This window comes from Ictalurus furcatus, chromosome 24 (assembly GCF_023375685.1).
Source record: "Ictalurus furcatus strain D&B chromosome 24, Billie_1.0, whole genome shotgun sequence".
NCBI classification, from domain to species: Eukaryota; Metazoa; Chordata; class Actinopteri; order Siluriformes; family Ictaluridae; genus Ictalurus; species Ictalurus furcatus.
This window is the reverse complement of record NC_071278.1, coordinates 13,512,573-13,539,246: the sequence shown is the minus strand read 5'-3', so window position 1 is coordinate 13,539,246 and position 26,674 is coordinate 13,512,573. Positions and strand designations below refer to the sequence as shown.

Sequence of the window (26,674 nt, the reverse complement as noted above, 5' to 3'; positions counted from 1 at the left end):
AAGATATTTGGGTTTAAGATCAAAAGATAAATGAGACAACAAATGAGAATTTCCTCATATTTACATCTATGTGTTAAACAACTTGGAACATAGCACCTTTCGTTTGAGCCCACCCATTTTTTTCAACTGATCAAAAATATTGGAACATGTGACTGATGGATATCTAGTCTTGGAGGGTGCATGGTGGCTTAGTGGTTAGCACGTTCGCCTCACGCCTCCAGGGTCTGGGGTTCGATTCCCGTGGGGCCATGTGTGTGCGGAGTTTGCATGTTCTCCCCGTGCTGCGGGGGTTTCCTCTGGGTACTCTGGTTTCCTCCCCCAGTCCAGAGACATGCATGGTAGGCTGATTGGCGTGTCTAAAGTGTCTGTAGTGTATGAATGGGTGTGTGAGTGTGTATGTGATTGTGTCCTGTGTTGGACGGGGTACCCCGCCTTGTGCCCAATGCTCCCTGGGATTGGCTCCAGGTTCCCCCGCGACCCTGAAGAAGGAGTAAGTGGTAGAAGATGGATGGAATTTTGGTTTGAGCCCTAGGTTTTGCCTTTGCAGGCTGCATCTGTTGTTGAAAAGGATAAACCAACATGAAAACTAGAGAGCTGTTTATGGGAGAAAAGCAAACCATTTTGAAGCTGAGAAAAATTGCAAAATCTATCGAAGCCATTGCACAAGCATTGGTCATAGCCAATACAACGATTTGGAATGTCCTGAAAAAGAAAGGAACCACTGGTGTACTAACAACTAGACGTGGGAAAGGTGTTGGATGTAAATCAGATAAGAAATAAAACACAAGGAAGACAATGTAAAATAAATTTTTTTAAAACAATATTCTAGAATTTCTGTGTGACCCCCGGCGCCATCTGGCGGCCTCCCCAGGGAGCCACGGCCCCCAGTTTGAGAAACACTGGTATAACAAATCTAGAAGTAAATATCAGGAAGTGAAAACTGAAATTCTGATTCTTTTGATCTCAAACCCAAATTTCTTCAATGTATAGTGAAAGCTATAGAAATGGCTTCCTTGTTCCAATACTTTTGGGGGTAGATCAAGATGTTGCTGTCTTGTACGGATGTTATGGCTGTCTTTTCTTTTCCCAGGCCTGAACCTACTGCTTGAGTACTCTTGTCCAAAGAATGAGGGATATTGTGGGTATCTCTGTATTCTGTGCAAGACCAATCTTTCAGCTACTCAAAGCATCTCCCATTGCATCAGCTTTGATCATGTTTACTCGTATCTGGTGAGTGCTTATGGGTACAAAATAGACTTTTAACGGGCTTTCATTTTACAGTTTTCAGTCTTGCATCAATTTGAATTCCTGAAGTTTTTTTGCTCTGCTTTTTTAGAAAGCTGCTCACCCAGCCACTTTAGACTCTCCCAAGAGCAGTTACAGTCAGTTCTCCTACAGTTTCCACAAGAAGGTTCTTTATCTGGCAAATCAAGCGCAGACTGTCTGCCCTCCGACGGAAATACAGGTTATACAATAGACATTTTTTTTTCCCCCTTTTTTATTTTTGGGATTCAGCTTTTATTGAAAGATGAATGTTAGTTTCATATGATGTCCGGCAACAATAAAGGATGGATTTGAACAAAGATTCAAGTGCAGTTGCACTGTAGGGAAACTCAGGGTTGGTCGAGTTTGACCATAAAAACACAACACAGTGGGACGGTTAAAACCATTCATCCGACCATAAAACGGAGTAAACATAGGGGCCCATAGGTATACAGTATAGAGCAGATAATGTTAGAATGTTCACTCACCCATGGTAGAAGTCTCAAGAGTAAATCAAGAGGAAATGGGTAATGGGGTAAGTTATAGACTCCTCAATGTAATGATGTGGAAAGTGTAAGGATTTGAGATAAAGAACTAAAATGTTGTGAAAAGTCAAGCCTGAAAGAACAGATAAATGTAAAGTAAGACTAAATATCTAATGGATGTGTAGGAAAGGGCGAGAAGGAAGCGGCCTGCATGACAGCTGCCCTAATAAAGATAAGAGATTACACACAGGCACAGATGAAAAGAACACGTGCACACACAGGAGTAAAAGTTTAAGGTGAACTTGTGTATTGAGAAAACATATGCAGAAGAAACATTACTTTTTTTTTTTTTTTTTTTACAGTATAAAGTTTTGCAGAACACCTCACAGGGCATGTAGTCTTTTATTAACACCCCAAGGCCATTGAGTGATCCTAATGAAGGGAGAGAGGTTTTTGTTTATTGAAGAACATAATCTAAAACTAAGAATTAGAGAGAACAGAAAAAACAGGAATTATGTCTACATATGGAATGTACAGCTCAAACAAGAAATGAGAAGTCTCAATTCAGAGACTGTTATACAGCAATGTATGGGTGAGTTTCAAAAGGCCAGGGCATCACAAACATGTATATTATAGTTCCGCAAATGTATAACCATCTAGCCAGAAAAAATTCTCCTTGAGCCTCATACAGCAAAGCAGCTAAAATGGGACGTGCGAATTCACTCAGTGCATGGGAACTTGCGTAACGAGGATAAGTGTGGAGACTTGTGATTAGATGTACAAAAGGGGAAATGTGTGATTGGTTAAAGGAACCTGTAAGAAATGTATATAAAGAACTTGTAATCAGTGGGACATTGGTGCAAGTTACGTCCTCATGTGGCGTACACACCTGGTACCAGCTGGTTTGTTTGCCGTCTTGCTTGACTGCTAATAAACCTACCTCATCTGAATCCAGTCTTTGTCGGTTTGGCTGTTTTATTCATTTCAAGTGCAACATGGATCTTTTTAATTAATTTTATAGTTTGAATCTCTGAGCTAGCAGAGAAGGTGTAAGTTGTACAAGCAAAAATATCCTGCAAAAGCAAACCAAAGTGAAGCTAATGGAAAATGTTGAGCAGCGCTAAGTGGAAAAAGATCTCCTGGAAATGATGGGAACTTGCATAGCTGGGATATGTGTGGAGAACTGTGATTGGATGTCAGCAGAAGAGGATACGTGTGATTGGACAGAGGTAGTTAAGAGAAACATGCATGGAATGTATATAAGGATATTTGTAACCAGTGGAACCTTGGTGCAAGTTGCATGTTCATGGCATTTGTTCTCCTGGTACCAGCTGGTTTGTTTGCTGTCTTGCTTGACTGCTAATAAACGTAACTCTTCTAACGGCCGTATGTGACTCAGGCGGTAGAGCGGGTTGTCCACTAATCGTAGGGTTGGTAGTTTGATTCCCGGCCCACATGACTCCACATGCCAAAGTGGATTTGGACAAGACACTGAACCCCAAGTTGCTCTCGATGGCAGGTTTAGCGCCTTGCGTGGCAACTCTGCTACCATTGGTGTTTGTGTGTGAATGGATGAATGAGACCATTTACCATTCTGAAACCAGTCTTTGTGAACTCTGCTTTTGTTCATTTTAAGTATGATGTAGAATCTTTTGACTAATGTTATGATTTGAATCTGTAAGCTAGAAGGGTCAGTGTAGAAAGGAGGAGTAGAATGTTCTGCAGCATACATAGTTGCCTATAGAGACCTTTTTCCATTTCAAAACTGTAAAATGTATTCTTTCAATAAATAAAATAACTGATCTGTATTTATATACAGTATATACATACATTATTGTGAATTTCCTTCTGGGATATCTAAAATGCAAACTGTACTTTTTTTTTGTTAAATTGAAAAAAAAAATAATAATAATATTAATAATAATAATTAATAATAATAATTATTATTATTATTAAGTTTAAGAGCTTTATTTAATTTATCTGACTCGCAGCTTGTGGATTTCTTGTGGATGTAGGGTATTGTGGAACCATTTGGTTTTCCTTTCATTTCTCTTATGCATAAAATCTGTTCTATTCTCTTTTGGCTGACTTTTATTATTTGTGGGTGTATTACTTGGATGTTCTGACCTGAACTGTCATGCCATAAGATAAGTGTATAGAACGTGTCTAAAGAGATGGATAAGTGGTACATATTGTCATGTGAAAGACCCTATTATCATCCAATGAGATGAGCCTCTCTGAACATGTTATTGCATAAATGACCTAAATATTGGGTTAAGCTTTCAGACATGTAAGGAATGGAGACAAGTTGCGTGACAAGGCCGAAACAGAACTCGGTTACACTACTGTATTTCACCATCGGAAGTACTGAATATCCTGTCTCCAGACTTATCCTGCCACCCATTGCATTTGACTGAAGCATTATTCTGATGCAAGAGAATAATATATCATACAACAGTATAATGGTCATTATATCAGCCCATGACATTCAAACCATGCAATTTTCAGTGCATTTCTCATGCCGTTATCATATAAAAGGGCTGGGACTTTACTGTCAACCTTTTTTATTGAACATATTACATCACTAGATGAGGCATTCAAAGTGGTCAATTCCTTACTTGATTTGAAGACACTATCTTGTGTTTTATTTATTTCTTTTTGTATGTGTGTGGGTTTGTAACATTGCTGTGCTTATGTGTTTTTTTTAAAAAAAATTTATTTTCTATTATCTTTTAGAGTGTACATCTGGATCTGGACTGCTTTAAACTTGTTAAGTCCTCAAGTTATGCAAGTGGTAAGATAATACTGACATTAAGGACAGTAAATCAGGTACTGGTTGCAGCCATGATTTCAGTACTGCACTTTTCAGCTGCACAGGAAACTAAATCCACAACAGAACATCTAAAACCAGGTGTAGTGCACTGATGTTGTTGTGTATATAGTTTTTGATGAGAAATTGAAGCCACTTCTAAAGTTAAGTAGTTAAAACCGATGAAAATTGGTTGTTTGATTTACATGTTGCATGCTAGGCTTTGTACTAGCTTTTTTGACCAATTAGCATCTAATTAACTGTATTACTGTAGATGTATAAACTCCCCAGAGGCATCACCAGCCAACTTCCTTACAAGCTTTTTTGTTCATAATGTCTCTATACATTTAATGTTGGGTTGTATATGACAAGATAAAATTAAACCACAGTTACAAGGTTGTTTTTTCTTCGTTAAATAGTAAATGGTAACATTTTATATATATATATATATATATATATATATAACACACACAGAATTGAGAGAATCTAGATTTTTAATGTTACTTGTATATTTACTTGTATATACAGTATCTCACAAAAGTGAGTACACCCCTCACATTTTTGTAAATATTTGATTATATCTTTTCATGTGACAACACTGAAGAAATGACACTTTGCTACAATGTAAAGTAGTGAGTGTACAGCTTGTATAACAGTGTTATTTTGAGGGGACAGCAAATTTACCCTAACAAGTCACATGGCACCAGGGAGGGAAAATGGCTAATTGGGCCCAATTTGGACATTTTCACTTAGGGGTGTACTCACTTTTGTTGCCAGCGGTTTAGACATTAATGGCTGTGTGTTGAGTTATTTTGAGGGGATGGCAAATTTACACTGTTACAAGCTGTACACTCACTACTTTACATTGTAGCAAAGTGTCATTTCTTCAGTGTTGTCACATGAAAAGATATAATCAAATATTTACAAAAATGTGAGGGGTGTACTCACTTTTGTGAGATACTGTATGTTATGTTAGTGTATGTGTGCATATAATACTTTTTGTTTTTCCAGTTTAAATGTTTGGGCCAATATTATTAACATTCTCATATTAAGTTATGGTGGTTTGTCTGTAGCTCTGGAAAAGCTGCAGGTAATATGGAGAGAGAGAAACCAGAGTGAACTGAATGTTAATATTACACCAGGAGAACGGATCAGTAAGTCTCATTTATTATTCGGCTCCTTGAGCTAGTCTGTTTTCTTCTGAGAATGATACACATTTCAACATCTGCTTGACATCCCTGCAGTGTTTGTTCCAGAGGATTCTAGGTCATCTACTAGCACAGTGACTACAGATAGCTCAGCAGAGCAACAAGAGGAGAAAACACAAACGGGTATAATGGCATTCTTATCTGCTGTTACAGTTACTAACACAGCGCTACAGGCACTTTTGGATGGTTCACCATCACAGGTCTTAATGTTTGAGGTTAACATGAGCTGTTCGTTTTGGTGCACTGTAGATTCTAGTAAAGCTTATTAGTGTAAGATTAAGGAAGAGCATAAAAAACCATCTAGAATTTATCCTCCTCCACAGCCTTCTCTGTTCAAATACCTAGCTTGACCTCAGGGTTCTGGTTAAAACCTGAAACGCAATAATGATGAAATATTACAAAGTGGATGGAAGCGAAGAACAGGTTGCTCTCCAAAAAGAAACTCCATATATTGTGTCTAATAAATATATAACATACAAAACAGAACGTGTAAAATTAACATGGAAAAGGAGCTAGTAAAGGAATAACATTTTATTACTTTTGTCCCAGAAGGTCCTGTCACTCAAACTACAGATGGTCCACCGTGCAAAATTTTGTGTGTAGTAAGTACTGACATGTTGTTGTCTTGTCACATACAAATAAGAATTTAAATGTTTAAACTTGTCTACCTAAAACTATCTGGTGATTTTATTTATTTTTTATTTTTTTTATTATTATTATTATTATTATTATTATTATTATTATTATTTTTAAAAAGTACCACCAGATATAGTGCTGTGATAGTGTTTGCCCAATCCTGAATTATTCTGTTTTTGTGTAGATCCCATACTAAATAGTTTTAGATCCTCGATCTAAAACGAGATGCAACATAAAACAGCAACCTGAGTAAACACACAATACAGAATTTATTTATTTTATTTTATTAAGCAAAAAGTTATCCAACATCTATTGCCCATGTGGAAAACTAATTGCCCCCTTAAATTTAAAATCTGGTTGTATCATCTTTAGCAGCAATAACTGCAACCAAATGCTTCAGATAACTGGAGATCAGGCTTTCACTTACTTCTAGGACTTACTCCTATGCTTTGGATCATTGTTTTGCTGCATAATCCAGTTGTGCTTGAGATTCAACTCGCGGACTGAAGACGGGACATTCTCCTTTAGGATTTTCTCCTAGAGAGTAGAATTCATGTTTCCCTCAATTATTGTTGCCCAGGCCCTGAAGTAGCAAAGCATCCCCATACCATCACACTTCCACCACCATGCTTATCTGTAGATATGATGATCTCTTTGTGGAATTTTGTGTTCTCATCAGTCCAAAGAACATTCTCCCAAAAGGTTTGAGGATCAACGAGGTGTGTTTTGGCAAAATTCAGATGAGCCTTAATGTTCTTCTGGGTTAGCAGTGGTTTTCACATCGCCACTCTTCCATGGATGCCATTTTTGACCTGTGTCTTTCTGATAGTGGAGTCATGAACAGTGACCTTTATTGATTCAACAGAGGCCTGTAGGGCTTTGATGTGGTCCTTGGGTCTTTTGTGACTTCCTGGATGAGTATTTGCTGTGTTGATTTGATTGAACAGGGTTTGCAGTAAACAGGCCTGGTTGAGTCTACTCCAGCTGAACCTCATTATGAATGCAGTTTCATAGATTCGGGGATTTAGTAACTATGGGGCAAATACATTTTCACACAGGCCCAGTTGGTATTGGATAACCTTTTTTTTTTTTTTTTTTTTTTTTGGCTTAAATAAATAACATTATAAAACTGTATTTTGTGTTCACTCGGGTTGCCTTTGTTTTATTTTAGATTTTGTTTTCACTTCTGAAAAATTTTGTATGAGAGCTACACAAAAACCGAAGAAATCAGGATGGGGCAAATACTGTACTGTAGTTTGCTTGTTTGTGCTACTGAAGATTCTTCTCACCATCCCCTGGGGGTGAATTTAAAAGTGGTCTAATCCCTATTGTGAAAGTGATTTAGTTAAGTAATTCTCCTGATGTCTGCCATAGGAATGTGACAAGACAGTAAAGTTTATAAAAGATTACAAGCAGCATATTAAGGGAAAGCAACACAAACAGGTGGGTTTTTTGGCTTCTGCCTTCATCCACATGCACATATTATAGGTGTACAGGCTGTTTTTATCTATTCATTTATTCTTTTTCCTCCTCTTATACACACCTGCAGATGTTGACCAGTCCAACCATTGTTATTTATTTGTACTTGCCCATGATCATTTCTAGTGAACATGGTTGTTTGTGTTTCTTATTGTCTCCTACTGTTTTCTTAATATAAACAAATTAGTCATTTTTACCGTGGCGACCAAAGCAGTTCCTGAAGATTAATAAATTAACACAGTAAACATGTCCAGCATCATGCAAGTACTGTGCCATGTTCAGTATGCAGTGTTATCACGTGTAATTGACATGGCCTTTCATTGTCTTGCAAGCTTTATATCTGACCACTTCCACCCATGTGACAGTAAAATTACTTGCTGCCCCACCTTTTTTTTTTTTTTTTTTTTTTTTTTTTTTTTTTTGGTGGGAGGTGTTCTCCAAGACCCCATCCTTATGCACACCTCTACACTATGTCTATAATATATGTGATGGACTGGAAGACTGCTCTGATGCTGTCATACCAGTGCCTCACGTGCATTACCATATCAGTGTCATTGTCCTGATCATAATAAATTAGTAACTCTTGTGTGTTTAAACACCGTATGTATGTCGATGCGTGTTTAAGTGCCTATTACTAATTTTCATGTTTTCAATGTTTGTGATTACAGAAACTCATTGAGCTGTTTGGACCAGGTAATATGCTAAAGAAATTTTCATTTTACCTTAAAAGGACCTGTATCAGTTGTTTAAAACACGATCATTCTTTGTAAACTGTGACCAGACGAACCCTAGTAGGAGAAGGAGACCATTATCATTAACAATTTTTAATGTGTGGCTTGGTGTTAGTTGAGATTTAGTGGTTAATTTTGACTAACCCTTTCTGTATCTCTTGTTTCCCTTTCCAGGCCAGTACAGTGGTGGGTACATTTAATTTCAGATTTTTTTTTTTTTAATTTGTCAAACTGAACAGTAGGTTCAAAGCAGAAGGTTGCAAAGCCAGTAAAGGAGAAATACATAATCATACAGAAGTAATGCAAATATACAAATGAAGACCCACCAACACAGATTTTACAACTAAGGATGTGCGCCTACCATTGTTGTTGGTGTCTCTGGTTAGGAACCGTATCTGAGATTAAACTGTACCAGTTCATATGGAACCGCTATGGCAAGACGTCGTTTACACCAATTATAGGTGAGCTGCATGATGAATGACACCATGTCATTTTATGAAGTATTTTGTTAAAATTGTGCTATGCTACAAAGTAAATTTAAAGTATTGTTTTATTTATTATTTAATCAGTGATTGTGATGTGCTAGATACTACATGCATTTTCATTGAAGTCAGTCTGTTATTCTCTTGTTCACCAAAGAAACTCTGATTATCTCATGTCAAAGTTCTTCATGTTTTGGTTTTATTTGGGGTTTTTTTTCTAGGCCTTCCATTGCTCACTGTGTTTGTACAGAGGCATAGTGTGGATTTTAAATCACCACCATTCTACCTGTGCCATGCGTGTGAGCTTAACATCCCTGTCTCCTCCACGTCTATCCACCTTACATCCACAATGCACTACCGCAATGTCTTTGTAAGCATTTCCTTTAACAAATTGTTTAGAATGGCTTGTTTAATTGTAGCAAGGCAGATAATTCACAGTACTATTATACATCCACTTTGAGTAAAAAAATTAACTATCGGTTACTTAAACTATCTTACTAAAACTCTATTTTTAATAGGCATACTCCAAACCAGACCTTGTTTTTCTTGAACACCGGGATTTCACCCAGGTTGCACAAGAAGAACTGAGTCAGGGAAAGCAGAAGATGGTCCTACAAGTAAGAAATAAACTATGCTCATTTCCTGTTTGCAGTTTGGTGTAACTTTAATCTATTATTCAGATGTTGTCTCACATATTCAGTCCATTTTCTTACAGACAGGGGCAGCTGGCAAGGTTAAGCCCCTCTGTCTTTCAAAGATACAAATGCATCAATACAATGGTTAATTGCTGTTAAGAAAGATGGAGTATTTTGGACTTTTGTAAGAAGTGTGTGTGTGTGAATGAATTTTTGAAAATTAAATAAATAAATACACAAATGGGTCATCAGGATGACCAGCTATGTGCATACATATTCACTCATACTGACTGCAATCCCCAGGTGTGTGAGCTTCCAAGTCAGCAGTTTACAGAACTCAGGACCCTGGCATATGGAAAATGTAAGAATTCCAAGTAACTCTTTCAGTCAGAGTAAAGACGAGATGTAACCTTTTCTACTGATTAATTCCTCTGTTTCACCTGCTCTTTCTAGTCATGGAAACAATTGGGAAGAAATCTCCAAAGCTGAGAAAATGTGTTCAAGGTTGATGCTTGTTTTAACTGGATATTATGTTTGCTTATTTCCAACTCTTATTTCTTGGGTTACTTTATAGATAATGCACCAGCTAAATAGCACCATGTTTAATTTTATGTTCTACAGTTGAGAAGCGAGTGACACTGCAGTCATACTCTAAAAGTTGTGAAAGGAAGTCTCCACTGCTTGGTAAGCACTACTACCTACTGTGGTAGTTGTATAGTTACTCACTGTAGCAGTGAAACTCTGTACAGTTACTGGCCACTCTGCAATTGTGTTCAGTTTAGTTTCAGATGGCTGCTACTATATCAATATCGCTATTACCATAACAGTGTCACTGCTGTATTGAGAATGATCCACCACCTTGAGAATGTTTGGTTAGCTGTGGTCCTTTCTATTGATAAATGGTGTAGAGAAGGGCTAACAAAAAAACAATCAATTTTGTGCATAGCTACTGGAATAGTGTAACTCTCAAATGGTGTGCATGTGTGTATATACTGTATATGTAACGTGTACTTGGACTTAATGTTTACTTTATCACCAGGTCTGCAGTTCATTGTGAAATATTCTACAACCCAGCATTATTACAGATGTGGTTATCTGTGCTTGCTGTGTGCAAAGAAGTTTTCAGAAAGGCACGTCATTATCCATGTTTTGAGCTTTCCTCATATTTTCACCTATCTTGTGAGTATTTCATATAAAAATCAACAGATTATTGCAAATTGAGTCTATAGGGAACGGTGTGTATGGTATATTCAGTAATACCTTGGATGTGTTTTTCTATAGAATATGGCCCATCCTGGTTCCTTGAACAAAGAGGATGCTGAGCAGGTGGCTCTGATCATGGATGTGGCACAGCAGGCAGAGAAAATCACTCCTAATATGACTTTGCGGGTGGGAACCCTTTTAATGTTTCAATTGCTGTTTAAAAAAAAAAAACAAAAACAAAAAAAAAACTGTTTTTTTGAGGTGTTTGTTTTGTTTGTGTTTCTTTTTTTTGAGACCACATTTAAGTGGTCTAAATGAGTTTGTTATACTGAAGTATTAAAAAAAAGCCCCTGCTCCAATTTAACCCCATCACCCAGCAACCCCAGGGTGGAGCTGGGTGTGGTCCAAACAGAGGGTGAAGGCCCTTCCCAACAGATGGTACCGGAGGGTGAGGACCACCCAGTTTCTGGCCAGACACTCCTTTTCTATCGTGCTGCACTTCATCTCTTGCATGTAGAGCTTGTGGCTGATGTACAGCATGGGGTGCTCCTCCCCCTCAACCACCTGGGACAACACTGCCCCCAACCCCCTGTCTGACGTGTCTGTCTGTAAAATAAAAGGGAGGGAGAAGTCCGGAGACTATAACAGTGGTCTGCTACAGAATGCAGCTTTTACCCGAGTGAAAGCCTGCGGTCATGGCTCCATCCACTAGACCGGATCTGGCAGTCCTTTTTTAGTGAGATCCCTTTTTACTCAGAATAATTGAGCACTAGCAGATATTTGTGAACATCCCCATACACACATTCACCTCCACCAAACGGCTTTCCCCAAAGCCTCACCTTGAACCAAGCATTGACGAATCAAAGTCTGGTTACAGCTGAAACCACCAATGCATGTACCCCCTTGAACACCCCAATATACAGTATGTCCCAGCTCAGTCAGGGGTGGCCTGCAGTGCGTCGGGGATCCGGACCAACACCCCCACCGCCATCACATGGCATTGGCCCTGGAGATGCCCAGGCTCCCTGCAGCTCCCGAACACCGGCCCAGGCTTCACTCCCACACCTGCGGCCCCAGGAAGGAGGGGGAGGGCAAGCATGGGTTCGGGCAGCTGGTTTTGGGGGAATTGGCCCCCATTTCTGTAGTGCAGGGATGGAGTTGGGCAGAGAGAGAAAGGAGGGGCTTGCCTATCCCTGGATACGATGCCAAGTGGTCTTCTGCCTACCAGCCCGCCTCATCGAGCGACCCATGTAGGTGGCATTGGACCCACTCCTCTATCCCTTCCAGAAGTCAGGTGACGAACTGCTCCAGCACCATGAGGTCTATCACCTCTTTGGCCCCCTCAACCAGCAACCACCTCTGGCAGGTGTCTCAGAGCTTCTTGGTGAATGTGGACGGTCATCGACCAGAAGTGCTGATGGTGCTGTTCTGGGGATGTGGCTGACCTGTTGCAAAATCACCCGTTTCAGGTCTAGGTATTTCAGCATGTTAGTGACCAGTAGCTGCTGGGCCAGGAGTTAGGCTTCGCCAGTCAGGAGCAGCAACAGGCAGGCCGCTGGCCTGGTCCACTGGCCCTCGGTCCAGCCCCACACCACAACGGAACACTTGTACAGGTCCTGAATGCACTGTTCTTGGCCTCAGCTAAGCTGGAGGAGGGCCTGATGCTGGTTCTGGTGGAGGTTGGCTAGGGAAGTGATGATCTCGGCCAGCTCTTAGGACTCCATGACTGCTTCTTCCTTGTTTTCCCAGGTTTCGGCACCATCGTAACACTTTTAGGGCTTTTATTCTCACACAGGCATGTACGCGCACATGGCTCGGTTCTTTTTACTCTCTCGACACTCGTCTCCCTCATTTTTATCCTCGTCTCAGCTCACTTCAAGAGAACACGCACTTGTTAGTAGAATTCCCTGCAGGTGCGCATTCCTTACCACTCGCCTTCCCCTGCTCCAGCCTCTATTCACAAACAGGCGCTCGAGCATGCCCCTGCTTCCACAATACGAGATATAGATATGAGAACTATAGGTAATGTCTTTCATGTTTGACTAGTAAACTTGAGATAGTAAGACTTTTAATGTTGCTCTGTCTTGTCTTCAGGTGAATCTCTAAGTCTTTTTTGCATCACTCCTTTTCCAGATGAATTAAATTTTCACATGTCAAATGACCATTCTTCTCTCAGTCACTGAGGCAACCATTTCAATTATGTTGTTTATTCTTATTTATTTATTTAACAAATATCCTATCGTTCATTTTAAGGAAGTGGACTTGAGCTTTGGAAAATTTATCGAAATTGAAAAAAACTCCTTTATGTCTGGTGAGTGGTTTCTTCCTGTGAGTGAATTAGTTTTAAAAATGTTTAATATAAATATATTTAGATTTAATTAAATCTTTAAACAAATGCAAAGTTTATGTGGATTAGGCTATAGTGAGACCCACTGTAAGTAACAAACTTTTTTTTCTTTGTTATTTTGTAGCTGTGGATGTGCTACAAGTGGTTTTTAGAAATAAAGGACTGGGAGAACTCAAACCTTCTGTTGTTCCTGGAGCAAGATTAGGTGAGTGGAGCTGTTTACTCGTTTTTTTTTTTTTTTGTTTTTTTTTTTCCCCTCTGTGTCCTTTGCTAATGGATGGAGTAGAGGTGGACAGACAAATTGTGCGTAGCATCAAATCATTGGGCTACAGTCAGTGGTTGTGTTGCGCTACAAAATGCAACTATATGGTGTGTACCCTTTTTTTTTTTTTATTTTTTATTTTTTTTTATTTATTTTTTTAATATAAAATAGCCAGTGAATATAGCTACATAGTGCCAAATAGTAGAATCTACAGTTATTACTTTATTATTATTACACTTCAGTTAATTTGTGGGCTTTTTTAAATTAAATGAAGTTACTATTATTGCTTTTGTTTCAGATGATTAATTTATTGCATTTTATTTTTTTTAACCAGTCTCCAGTTTTGAGACAAACAAGGAGAATAACACTTCAAAGTGTGAAAAACAAGGGCATACATCATCAGACACAGACAAATTGAACGTAGATGGTACACGCACCGATACACCCATGCCCAAAGTAGAAGAGAACATGAATTCAGAATCTCCTGATCTCCTACATAAAGAACATGAAGAGCTACGGAAAACCCCACATATATCCATAACACACATACAGCCTGCTGAACTATCATTAGCCACAACACATTCCAACTCGACATCTTCACAGCCTCCAATTACATCCTTGCCCAAAGAGCAATCTGAGCCCCTGAAATTGGACCAGAAGTGTCTGAATCAAGAAAGACTTCCTGACCACAACTCCACAGAGCATGTTCCAACTGTAAAACATCCTCAACCTCAAGACTTGTGTGTATCTGAACAGCAGAGTGCAGAACTGGCACCAAAAATTGCTATGCAGGTGGAGGATCTGCAGACTCCAGCACAGTTTCCAGCTTACTTCAACTCTGGGACCCCAGCAGGTCTGTATAATTGGATTTTTTATTTTTATCCATATTTTGTATTCTTTTATTAGGTACTGATAATGATGGCAGATGTAATAATTCTATTAACTATGACTATTCAAGTGAGTGAGTCTTTCATAAGAGCAGTATAATGTGTGCTAATTGTAATGGCACTAATATAAAGTAGAAATTCTTTAGAATTACTCAAGAAGGTAATTAAATCCATTATTGGAAGGTGCAAAACTGGCAGATGCAATGAAGAGTAGTGTAATGCCACACTATTAATACTCCTGGAGGTATCCTAGATTAACTTTAAAGACAAAATGTATAAAAAGTTAGATCATACCATTAGTGTTCACTCCTTCCTCATAGACTTAATATCTATTTTATATCTTCCACAGTTCCTCAGACCCACTTGTCAACTTGTACTGACCTCCGGTACTACCTGAAGACACCCAACAGACAACCTGTAATAGGTTAGTACTGCAATGAAAACTGTCAGATGCCGAATGAGCTAAAGAGGTTATTAAAATGAAAGATCAACAATTGGTAGAAGAATGAGGAGTCAATCCAGTTAGGTTAGCAGTTTTTGAAATATATATTATATATAATATTTTTATTTATTTTTTAAACAATTGTAAGTGGGTGGAAAATGTGGAATTAAATGTATGCTTGGATGTTATTTTGAGGTAAATCCTACACACAGCAACGCGAAGTTTTGCTTATCAATATGAAAAATAAAAAAAAATGATCATGCTGAAATCACCAAAATAAAACCATTGTGCACTGAGGTACTTGGAGTCCAGGCACCAGTTTATAGGAGAAAATCTTTTTATTAAGCTTCCTTGATAACCGCATGTTCTGATGGTTAAACCAGGAAAACCCTTGTGTTAGAGGTACATGTCTTGCCTGTGTGCTTGTCTCCACAAAAAGAAACTGGGCACTAGGACAAGGTGTGAAGCTCAACACTAAATGTCTAAGCTGGAGATTTCCCTCAGCCTGTGCATACATGGACGAAAGATGGTTATGGGGGGGGCGGTGCGAATGCCAAAGCTTAGTTTTACAGTTTATGAAGTTCTAGCTAACTTCCCATCAACTTTACAAAAGGACATTTGAACAGTTAAAGAAGCTGTTCCTTCTGGATTTTAAAAGTTATAAAGGAGGCATATATGACTATTCACTCTGTGAAGGTATGTAGGCAGCCAGGACAATTACCCATGCCTTTATTCTGAGTAAGCAGAGAGTTGTCTATAGCTGAGGCCTGAGAATGATTACCCAACAGGCACAAATATTTTGGTGAGGCATGATTGCCACAGACTAATTAGATTTTTGGATTTGCATTTGTGGAAATGTCCACAGTGGTTATGTCGGTTAAGAAAACAATGAGTAAACAGAATGGAAATAGTCCTGAACAAAAATGAGTTCCATGCCTCTGCATATGCATAAAATCATGATGATGGTGAGTTGGTTATTGTCATCCGTAACAAATATTGTATGAACAATGACTAAACCTCACCAGAAGCCACTTCTTAGTAAAAGGCTCAAGATGGCTCACTTGGAGTTTGTGAAAAAGTAATTAAAAGTTTATTGGGCCTTAAGAAACAAAATTTTGTGGACTGATTAAAAAGATCAAAGTCTTTGGCTTGGACCTCAGATTTGAGGGAAGCGTCCAATACTAAAATGACCAAAAACACCCAAGGTCAGTCTTGAACCTAGTTAAAGTCTCTGGAGACAGTGCAGCAATACTCCCCATCAACCCTGGCTGAGCTTGAGGGGTTCTGCTGAGAAGAGAAGATCCCCAAATGCAAGCTTGAAGCACCAGAATCAAGAAGACTCACGATTGGTAATCCCTGGTAATCCCTGTCAATTGAGCAACTACTAATGTATTGTTTATATGTTAGTAATTAATAGTCTTTGTTAAAGTTTTTTCATTATGGAATATTTTTTTGTAGATTTTTTTAATTGTTAGAAAAAGGAGCAAAAACTACCGTTGGTTTGTAGGTACTGTACATGTGCATGTCACTAATTATTTAATACAAATAAGCCTCAATACAGTACCCATATATGGCATATACATTGTCATTCCTGAAAATGGTACTTGCATAATCCTGTTTGATGATTTTGGAAATGCCTACAATATCACCAATTTTTTTCTGAAATGTGCTTGTAGCCAAAAATCCTAATTTGGACAACTACAGAGCAACATGTCTTGATTGAATTTCTTCTGTCCACAGTTTAAATCCGATATGATGTGTACTATTATGCTATTTACATGACCACATGTTATCTGGTAACATCTGACCTGGAAATGTGCTCATTTTCTTATTGCTTATTTAATTAGGCATATGCATTTTTATTGTAATGTGTGTAGGTGCATCTAAAAAAAAAAGTGAATATTATGGAAAAGTTCATTTTTTTTTTTTCCGTAATTTAATTCAAAAAGTAGAATTTTATATAGTCTAGATTTATTGCAAAAGGGAAATATTTCAAGCCTTTTTTTGTTGTAATCTTGATTACGGCTTACAGCTCATGGAAATCAAAAATCCGGTATCTCAAAATATTAGAATAAAGAATTTACAATACAGAAATGTCGACCTGAGAAGATCTCTAATCAGCCAATTAACTCAAAACACTTGTAAGGCTTTCCTGAGCCTTTAATCTCTCAGTCTGGTTCAGTACACACAACCACAAGCATAGGGAACATGGAAGTAAATTTTGCATTTCATTTGGAAATCAAGGTTCCAGAGTCTGGAGGAAGAGTGGAGAGGCACAGAATCCAAGTTGCTTGAAGTCCAGTGTGAAGTTTCCACAGTCAGTGATGATGTGGGGTGCCATGTCATCTGCTGCTGTTGGTTCACTGTGCTTTCTCAAGTCAAGAGTCAATGCAGCGTCTACCAGCAGATTTTAGAGCACTTCATGCTTCCATCTGCTGACGAGCTTTATGGAGATGCTGATTTCCTTTTCCAGCAGGACTTGGCACCTGCCCACAGTGCCAAAACTACTATTAACGGGTTTGCTGACCATGGTATTACTGTGCTTGATTGATTGGTGAGCCAACTTGCCTGACCTGAACACCATAGAGAATCTGTGAGAGACACCAGACCCAACAATACAGACGAGCTGAAGGCTGCCATCAAAGCAACCTGGGCTTCCAGAACACCTCAGCAGTGCCACAGGCTGATTGCCTCCATGCCATGCCGCATTGATGCAGTAATTTGTGCAAAAGGAGCCCCGACCAAGTATTGAGTGCGTAAATTAACATACTTTTCAGAAGGTCGACATTTCTGTATTATAAATTCTTTATTCTAATATTTTGATAGCAGGAGCCACACCTGATTCCACCTGTTTAATCAGTTGATCTTGGCTTTCAATAGATTTAGGTGTGGCTTCTGCTTGGTTGGAATGAAAACCTGCACCCACACCGGCCCTTTCCAGATATGATTGCCCACCCCTGAGAATGACACCAAGGTTTTTGACACAGTCGTGCACATTGGTAGACAGAGGCACTAACTGATTGAAAATAGCAGTAGTTGAGAGTGATGGGCCAAACAATTTTCAGTTTTATCACAATTTAGCTGTAAAAATTCATGTCCATCCAGCATTTAATGTCAGACATTCAGATTTTACAGAGAACAGCTATTATTCGAATTTACAGGAAAATAAAGCTGTGTTATCAGCGTAACAGTGATATGATAGGTTTTGTTTCCGAATGATGTGACCAAGGGGAAGTGCATATAGAGCAAACAAAAGAGGTCCTAAAATGCAACCCTGAGGGAACAGCATAAGAGATCTGTGCATCACATGAGAAACAATTTCCTACATTAACAGAAAAAGTTCTCCCCTTAAGGTATAAAGTGGCAAACCACTTTAATACAGGTCCCTGAAACCCAGCCACATACTTTATCAAAGGCTGTGCTTAAATCCAGCAGGATTAAAACTGGAAAAGCCTCTTTAAAAATGTGTGAAAGCAAAACAGCTAAAGGACAGTTTGTGTACTTCATATTAGAAACTGTTGGATGTAAATCAGATACGAAATAAAACACAAGACAATGTATAAGAAACAATTGATTTTATTGGCTATAAACTGGACTGGTGGGAGAGTAATCAGTAAGGGGAGCGATCAGGAGAAAAGTCGGGGCTGGCAGGATTGTAGGGAGGAGAGAGGTCAGAGCCAGGATCAGAATATGTCATGTCATCATCAGCATGTTGGTCAGAGGAGTTGTTGGGTGAAGCAGCGAAAAAGGGCTCAGTCTGTGTGGAAGCATCCACATATACCTTAGCTGGACTGATTCTGTATCTCAGAGGTGGTGGAAACCCAGAGGCGTCAGAGGGAGTGCGTAGAACCTCAATCAAGAGGGCCAAATCCGCAGAAAGATGTGCAAGCTGGTAGCGAGTGTTCAGGCCAAGCCCAGATCCTCAAAGGAGAGAGGAAAAAAAAAGAGTTGACATTCAGCTGAGAAAAACACAGAAAAAAGGGACAGTCAAGGAAAACGGTGAAAAAAAACTAAAAACACTCTTGTATGAACAGGAGGTCATTCAGTGACCGGCTCCAATAGACAGGAGAGGCACTCACACACACACATTGTCATTGAGGAATGCAATTCACTGAGTCAGGTTACACTCACACACACGCAGAAACATAGGGATAAAGAAAGAAGCCATGCTAGGAGTTACGTTACACACAGGAGTAAAGTATGAGGAAACACTTCCAAAAAGGACAAGATATATAAAATATAACTTACCCTTGATTAAGGAAAAATAAAGAGCAATACGGGTAAGATCCTCTCTCGATGAAAGTCAGCTCAGAAATGACATAGAAAAGCAGAAGTTAGTTTTTTAAAAATGGAAACCAAGCTATGGCAAACCTAAGGGGATTGGAAACTACCTGAAACTCGATTATGAGGGTCACTGAAAAGTATAGAAGCTTTGAAATGAGCGAAGCGAAGAGACGCACATTAGCTGACATAAGGGGTTTGGAAATCATTCAAAACTCCGGTATATTGGTATCAGGAAAAACCAGGGGCTTTATGCATCACCTTGGGTCTTTGTGACCTAGGGGGGGAAACTGAGTCCAAGGTAGCAATGCAAGTACTGTTAAAAAGACAAACAAATTCATCAGGATTGACACAAGAGGATAGAGCTTTCACAGCATTTGGCAACTGAATAGATCTATAGACATCATTGAAAAGCTTGGCAGTAGTAGTATTGAAGCGACTGGAACAGCAGGGTGGGTGATAAGATTTGGACATAGCACATGACAGCACAGATTCAGAAACAACTGAACAATGATCAGAAATAGCAGCATCACATGCTTTGAGGTTTGCCACAGAAAAACCAAATGATAACACTAAATCAAGAGTGTGACCCTTCTAATGTGCAGGTCCAGAAATGGATTGGACAAGGTTAAGAGTACACAAGGCATAAAAACTCTTAACAGAGGTTTTGACTGGCAACAGACATGTATAGTAAAATCTCATAGAATCAGAAGGCTATCAGTATGTGGCACCAGAAAGGCCAGAAAATCAGAAAACTCTTGAATGAAATTCTTGTTAAATTTAGGTGGTCTGTAAACTAGCGCACATAGCAAGGAGGTAGAAAGATCAACCTTGAAGAGCTGCACTTCGAAGCCTAAAAAAATCTAATTTACAATTGAAACATTTCTTAAAAATTGATGCAATTCCACTTCCATGACCTACAGTTCTTGGAGAATTAAAAACGAACAGCCTAGAGGAGCAAGTTCCTTCAGGGCAGTAGAATCACCATGACTGAGACAGGTCTATCACAAACAGAAAATCATAGGAAGTCATAGACCTAGCATAGTCAAAGACCTAGCATTTAGTAAAGCAAATTTAACATGGAGGTCCGTAATCCGCACTGGGTCTGACGTGGTGTGTATCGGTGAATGTTCCAGTGATGTAAGATTGCTGAAATTAACCCCCCCCCTCCCCATTTCCAGTGCTTCATCTAGCATGAGAATGGCAAAACTGAGACCAGATGGTCAGCATTTGATAATCAACAAAGGTATCAGGGAGATTGGAAGTTCAAAGTTTGCGTCACGAGCCGCAATGAACATAGCGTGGGTAATGAGCAATTCCCAGTGCGACACAGGTTTTATAAACTATGGCCAACAGGTGCAATGACTAATTCCAATGATAAAGCTCTGCAGATGAGTACCGATTAAACCATTGTAGAAAAGATCATTGTGAAGAACAGCATTACCGATGTAATGGACATGCCATGTATAGTGAAAAGAAAACTGTGCAAGTATGGAAAAAAACACTCGGTCATGAGCAGTGCATCTTTCTGCTCCGTCTGCACGACCAAGATTAAAACACGTTAGCCTGAATACCTCAGGACCAACCAGAAAACCACTGGGTAGGAAAAGAGCAAACTGGTAAGAACCAGTTAGGCATCTCCTCCGAATTTGAGTGAGAACACCAGTGGAAACAGAAAAGGCTCACCAGTTATTCTGTTATGGTCTGGAAGAGATCACAAGAGTGTACATGAGTGTGAGTACAGAACGACTAAAAAGGATCTTCCCAGAAGTAGACTTGGCAGAGCTAAGGAGGCCTGAAAAGATAGAACTCCTTCTCAGTCATTGGGAAGGAAAACTTGCAAAACAAATGGTGAAAATTTTAGGAGACCTACAATTGGAAAGATGGTGGGTGTGTAGGAATAAAATTGAGAAACAAAACGCACACAAGAGGCACCAGTGAGAATAAAACAAAGTTTATTGAGAATTGGGAACAGTGGATTAATTAATAGACAGGGCTGGTTGGGGAATAAGCTGTGGGACGGGCTGAAACCGAGAAAGTCATCGGAACTGTCAGTTAACGTTGTGGGGCTGTTAGGCCTAGACTCGTATGACAGAACAAAGGGGCCTAAAATGAAGGCTCTAGGCTTCTGTTTGAGTAGACATGTGGACCATAGTTACAGCTGGAACTATGCAGTACAGTGTAGGCGATGGAAAGGCTGAAGGTGTAGGACAAGAACAAAGCCAATCAAACAGAGCCATAACATCTATGGCCAGATGGGCCAACTGATGACTGAGATGCTGCTCCAGACCTGCAAAGTTAAACAGATGCTGGAATGGAGTAAGAGGACACTTGCCAGCTGACAAAGAGAACACATCAGCACACTATACTCATATTTTAGTTGAACCGTGTAGTTACAAATGTACTGTATTATGCATAAGCTAAAGAAAAGTAACAGTACCTTTACCTTAAATGTGACTAACAAAATAAAATATGACCACATGCAGTTGTTATTTGTAGCATTTAGATAAAGTTGTAACTCACCCATAATAAAAGAATATACCAAAAATAAATCCAACACAGCAAGAACGGTTAGATCCTCACAGCACGGTGGTCAGGAGGGGAATGCGACAGGAAGATAAAGGGTTTCAAAATGTTGAAACTGGATTCTAAGGGTATTTCTAAAGAATGAACATGGATTTTAAGGGTATTCCCAAATAATAATAATGGGTTTTAAGGGAATTTAAAACGGAGAAAAACATAACGTAATGGGAAATTCTAGAAGAATTGGTGGAAGTAAGAATAGGGGCGTAGACCAGAGACCCTGAACTGTATAAAAGGAGAAGGAACACCATACAGATCACTTTGGGACATCTCACTGTTTGGATCTCATACTGCTATCTGGACAAAAAACTGGATTTTTGCTTCCTCATCTGCTGTGTTCTTGGCTTTATTTGAACATTAAGTTTAGAATATTTACTTGCTTATTTGAAAAAGGCACTCGGCACCCCAAGTCATTTTATATACGACAGGTGGAGCTCATCCGGACTTGTTTGAGGCAGTAAGCATGACCGCATACGAGTCTGAGAACTGCTGTGGTCAGGTACAAGGAAGTCCTCGGAGGATGTGAACGACTATGGATCTCCAAGCTCCTCAAGGAAACAAAATGGCCTGTGCTAATGCAAGAGGCAAAGAGTTTCTTCAATGGTGGAGCTGGGATAGTATCGGAGCTGCGTGTGAGCCAAAGTGCGGAGACTGCCACTGCGGGAACTTCCAGCTGGGGGGGAGAGCGGATGATTCTGGAAGAGGAGAAAGAGCTGGAGATCATAAGAACGGGTCTTACTTATGTGCAAGTGGATTCTCACAGTGATTGACCTCATTGGGACACAAAGTATCCATGGATCCAAGAGCCTGCCTCTCTTCTGTATAATCAAAGTGGAGTGGAATTGACTTTCCTGAGAACAGAAAAGTTTGGGAGAGTGCCTGAGTGGGGAAAAAAATCTACACTCCTCAAATTCACAATATGGTTGAGAGCGGTGCAGCAGTGAAGCTTACAAAAGAAGCACTTGACAAGTGGAAAGGTCCAGTCTGGTTCGCAAGTCACTTAGTAGCACCAAACCCACATTCAATTACCACGCCTGTGCGTCTTGTGTGGAATAGCAGCCAGAAGTTCAAGGGCCTGACTATGAACAACGTCCTGCTGAAAGGACCTGATGTGTTGAATCCTATCAGAGCCACCCTACTCAGGTTCAGGAAAGGGGTGTTCGGAGCTTTGGGACACATCAGAAAGATATATAATTTGGCATGGCTAGAAGAACAAGAAATGCATCTCCATAGATTTCTCTGGAGGGATACACCAGAGGGGGAAATGGAGGAGTACGCCATAATCAAAGTTAACATTGGAGATCGTCCGGCTGGATGTATCGCACAGTTGATGATGCAGGAAACAGCTGGTCTAGCAGCTTTCGCTCACCTGAAGGAGGGGCAAAGAGTCCTACTAGAAGACAGTTACCTCGATGACATCCTCACATCTCATAATGATCAGAGGAAACTGGTTGAGATAGTGAAGGGACTTGAAGAAATCCTGAAAGTGGCTGGATTCTCACTGAAGGCATGGGTCTGGTCTGGTCAAAGTGGGAGGTCTGGATCCGAAAGGATAAACAGTCTTCAAGCCTGGCTCCTGAGAAAACAGTCATACTTCCTAACCAGCTGGGTGAAGAGGACAATAAAGCCCTGGGAATTGGATAATTGGCAGAGGAGGATAGGTTGTATGTCATGGCTTCTGTCAATTTTTCCAAAAGGAAAAAAGAAGTTGAAGACAGCAGGATCAACTTGAAGAGGAGGTAAGATTGAAGACACCAAATCCATTGACCTGAAGGTATCTCTTGAGTCAGGTGGCAGGACTCTATGACCCAATCAGTCTCGTTACATCAGTATGATTCTAGTCAGAAAAGCAGTCCAGGAAGCTGGAAGTAGATGTCTAACGAGGCATATGTGGGGCAAAACACTCTCAGATGTACGACTCCACAAAGTCAAGTTCCACAGAAGTCTTACACCTGCCAACTGGAGAGGAAAGCCATGGGGAGTCACGTTCTCAGATGGGAGTGAACAAACTTACGGAGCAGTATTATATCCCTGTGGACTTCAAGCCAAGGAGTGGTTGTTGGACTAGTTGAGACTAAAGCCAAACTAACACCACTAGAATTGAAGGGAGATCCCATAAAGTCCAAAGTCTGCAGAACTGTATTTGCAACACGTCTCAGGAAATACTTTGAAAAGCATGGATGGATCAAAATAGAGAAGTGGTTCCAACTTGTGGATAGTCAAATAGTACTGGGAGCTATCCAGCACGACAGCTATGGACACCAAACTTTCTTCGCAAATAGGATTGGAGAGATTCAGAAGAAAGGAGCGACTAGTGACTGGTGGTGGATTCCAGGGAATCTGTACATTGCAGAGATCATGTGAGGGGCAAGCCCTAAAGATCTTGACGAAGATTCCATGTGACCGAATGGACAGGAAAAAGATCAGTGGAGGAAAAGCACTGAAGAGAAGAATGCATCAGTACCTGAGGAGTCTTTTCAACTGGAAATGCTGAGCAAACTGCTCACCGAAGGATTGGTGGACATTGAGAAGTTCAGTAGTCTGTCCAGGTTGACCAGAGTCCTTGGCTGAGTGTGTTGCAGATTGAGGAAATGGACTGAGTCAAGGAACAAATATTCAGCATGTGGAAAACAAGATCCAAAAGGAATTAATGAGCATGTGCTGACTTTGAAAGAAAGAGAGGATGCTTTGAAGACACTCTTTCTAGTGGCTCAAAGAAGTATGACATTTCCTGAGACCACACTCTGCAGACTGGCTGTATTCAAAGAAGAAAACAACAGACTTCTTGTGTGCAGTGGAAGATATGAAGCCTTTGGAAAGGAGAGGATTACCATTCTAATATTACCCATGGAAGCAAGAGTATCATTGCTATTGGCACGTAAAGTGCATGATGCAAACCATGAGGAGATTGCTGTAAAAAGTCGGAGGTTGTCCAAAAGAGTGGTGGAAAGTTACGTAATCTGCAGAAAAGCAAGAGCAAAGAGGTGCAAGCAGATCATGAGTGATCTCCCACCTGAAAGAATTGGACTAGCTGCACCTTTTGAGTTTGTAACAGTATATCTATTTGGTCCCTATGAAGGGAGGGACAGTTGTTTGGGGGTTTTTTTGTTTTTGTTTTTGTTTTTTTTAAAAAAAAAGAGTTCGACTGAAGGTCTGGAGGATTGTATATTGTTGCATGGCTTCAATGACTGCTAACAACATCTGCGTGAATAATCAATCCACTGAGGATTTCTTGTCCCAAGAAAGTGTGGTTAGATCCAGGCTCAAACTTCATGGGAGTGCAGCAGCCTTAAAGGATCTGAGTTTTCTTGGAAAGAGTAGGTTAACCAGAGTTTGAAGAGGAAGCTGGATAGACATGTAACCGAGTGGTCCTGGAAGTTTCATTCAGCGAACTCACCCCATAGGAATAGGGCAGCTGAAGCTGCTGTTTGTGTGGTAAAGAGATCTCTTCATAACCTGGGGGGTGAAGGTATCTTCACATGGGGAGAATTCCAGACTTTTTATATGGCAGCAAACTTGGCGAATGAAAGGCTCATAGATGCATGAACACAAAGTTGTGAGTACATTACACCGAACTCTCTTTTGTTCGGAAGAGCAAGTCCAAGAGGAGATTCAGGTGGTTTTTATTTCACAGGAGGAAGGTTTTAGACTGGCCAATCTATCATCAGACCTAAATCCAGTTGAGCATGCAGGAGACTGAAGGGAGAAACTCCCCAAAACCAACAACTGAAAGAAGCTGCAGTACAAGCCTGGAAAACAACACAAAAGAAGAATACAACAGTTTGGTGATGTCACTGGGATTTACGTGAAGACTATCTGTTCCTATACTTTTGTTCACCTAAATATTGGGTGGTCTGCCACCAAAGGTGCCATGTTTTAAATGGTTTAACACATCTATATGTAAATATCAGGAAATGAAAGCTGAAATTCTGATCCATCATCTCACTGATCATTTGATCTCAAACCCAAATGTTGTCAATGTATAGTGAAAACAATACAACTGGTCCAAAACTTTCAGGTGGGACTGTATAGTAAATATTGGATAGTGGCATTGCAAAGTACGGTAAGGTTACCAAAATAGCTAAAAACTAAAAATTACTAAGCCATATTATATTGTACCTACATTTTGTGGATTTTGCAAGGAAATATTAGCATAGCTACCTTGTATTGATTTTGCACTCTAAAATATTCAGTGGTAGAAAACCTGTCAAGTTAGCTGGCTAGCTGGCTAGCTATGGAATTGCAAGGCCAATTCTTTGGTTTTATTATACACTGAAGACATTTGGGTTTGAGATCAAAAGATGAATGTGAAACAGTAGATCAGAAATGCAGCTTTCATTTCCTGATATTTACATCTAGAAGTGTTCAAAACTTTAAAAATGGCACCTTTTGTTTGAACCCACCCGTTTTTCAAATGATCAGAAATATCAGGAACATGGGACTGACAGGTGTTTCTTGTTGCCCAGGTGTGCCCTATTAGCTGGATTACTTAAACAATTAATAGCTTTGAATGTCTACTCTTGGTTTGAGCCCTAGCTTTCACCTATGAAGACTATATTTGTTGTAAAAAAGGATAAACCAACATGAAGGTTAGGGAGCTGTCTATGGGAGAAAAGCAAGCCATTTTGAAACAGAAAAGAGGGAAAATCTATCACTGCCATTGCACAAGCAATGCAACAATTTGGAATGTCCTGAAAAAGAAGATACCACTGGTTTATTAACAACCAGATATTTGACACTGCAGTTGATGATGGTGATATTGTGAGCTGTGAAGAACCCCCCCCCCCCCCCAGGGAGAAAATTGTGGCATGTCCACTTAAAGAGTTCCTCAAAGTGCTCCTTCTGTCATTCAACAATATCCCCAGTCAATCCATAGATGATTGTGTGCCTTTTTTTTTTGACTGTTGCAGCCAAAAATATTTGATTTTGCTGCAACTTTTT

The 26,674-nt window shown here is 39.8% G+C and overlaps 1 protein-coding gene across 8 annotated transcripts in view; it reads left to right on the top strand.

Moving 5' to 3' along the window:
- The window catches only part of si:ch211-199g17.2 (uncharacterized), a 66,795-nt gene that overhangs the window by 11,017 nt on the left and 29,104 nt on the right, over positions 1–26,674 (top strand). For 7 of the 8 annotated variants that reach the window (XM_053612435.1, XM_053612432.1, XM_053612433.1 and 4 more), the window contains 21 exons: positions 1,091–1,230; positions 1,337–1,465; positions 4,485–4,542; positions 5,631–5,711; positions 5,802–5,888; positions 6,315–6,367; positions 7,776–7,844; positions 8,549–8,573; positions 8,786–8,797; positions 8,998–9,072; positions 9,315–9,463; positions 9,612–9,710; positions 10,032–10,089; positions 10,182–10,232; positions 10,350–10,412; positions 10,768–10,907; positions 11,010–11,117; positions 13,185–13,242; positions 13,403–13,483; positions 13,875–14,393; positions 14,777–14,851. In XM_053612435.1, the coding sequence (XP_053468410.1) occupies positions 1,091–1,230; positions 1,337–1,465; positions 4,485–4,542; positions 5,631–5,711; positions 5,802–5,888; positions 6,315–6,367; positions 7,776–7,844; positions 8,549–8,573; positions 8,786–8,797; positions 8,998–9,072; positions 9,315–9,463; positions 9,612–9,710; positions 10,032–10,089; positions 10,182–10,232; positions 10,350–10,412; positions 10,768–10,907; positions 11,010–11,117; positions 13,185–13,242; positions 13,403–13,483; positions 13,875–14,393; positions 14,777–14,851 (2,130 nt within the window). The remainder of the gene's footprint in view (positions 1–1,090; positions 1,231–1,336; positions 1,466–4,484; positions 4,543–5,630; positions 5,712–5,801; positions 5,889–6,314; positions 6,368–7,775; positions 7,845–8,548; positions 8,574–8,785; positions 8,798–8,997; positions 9,073–9,314; positions 9,464–9,611; positions 9,711–10,031; positions 10,090–10,181; positions 10,233–10,349; positions 10,413–10,767; positions 10,908–11,009; positions 11,118–13,184; positions 13,243–13,402; positions 13,484–13,874; positions 14,394–14,776; positions 14,852–26,674) is intronic. The other variant, XM_053612431.1, reaches the window with a different exon arrangement.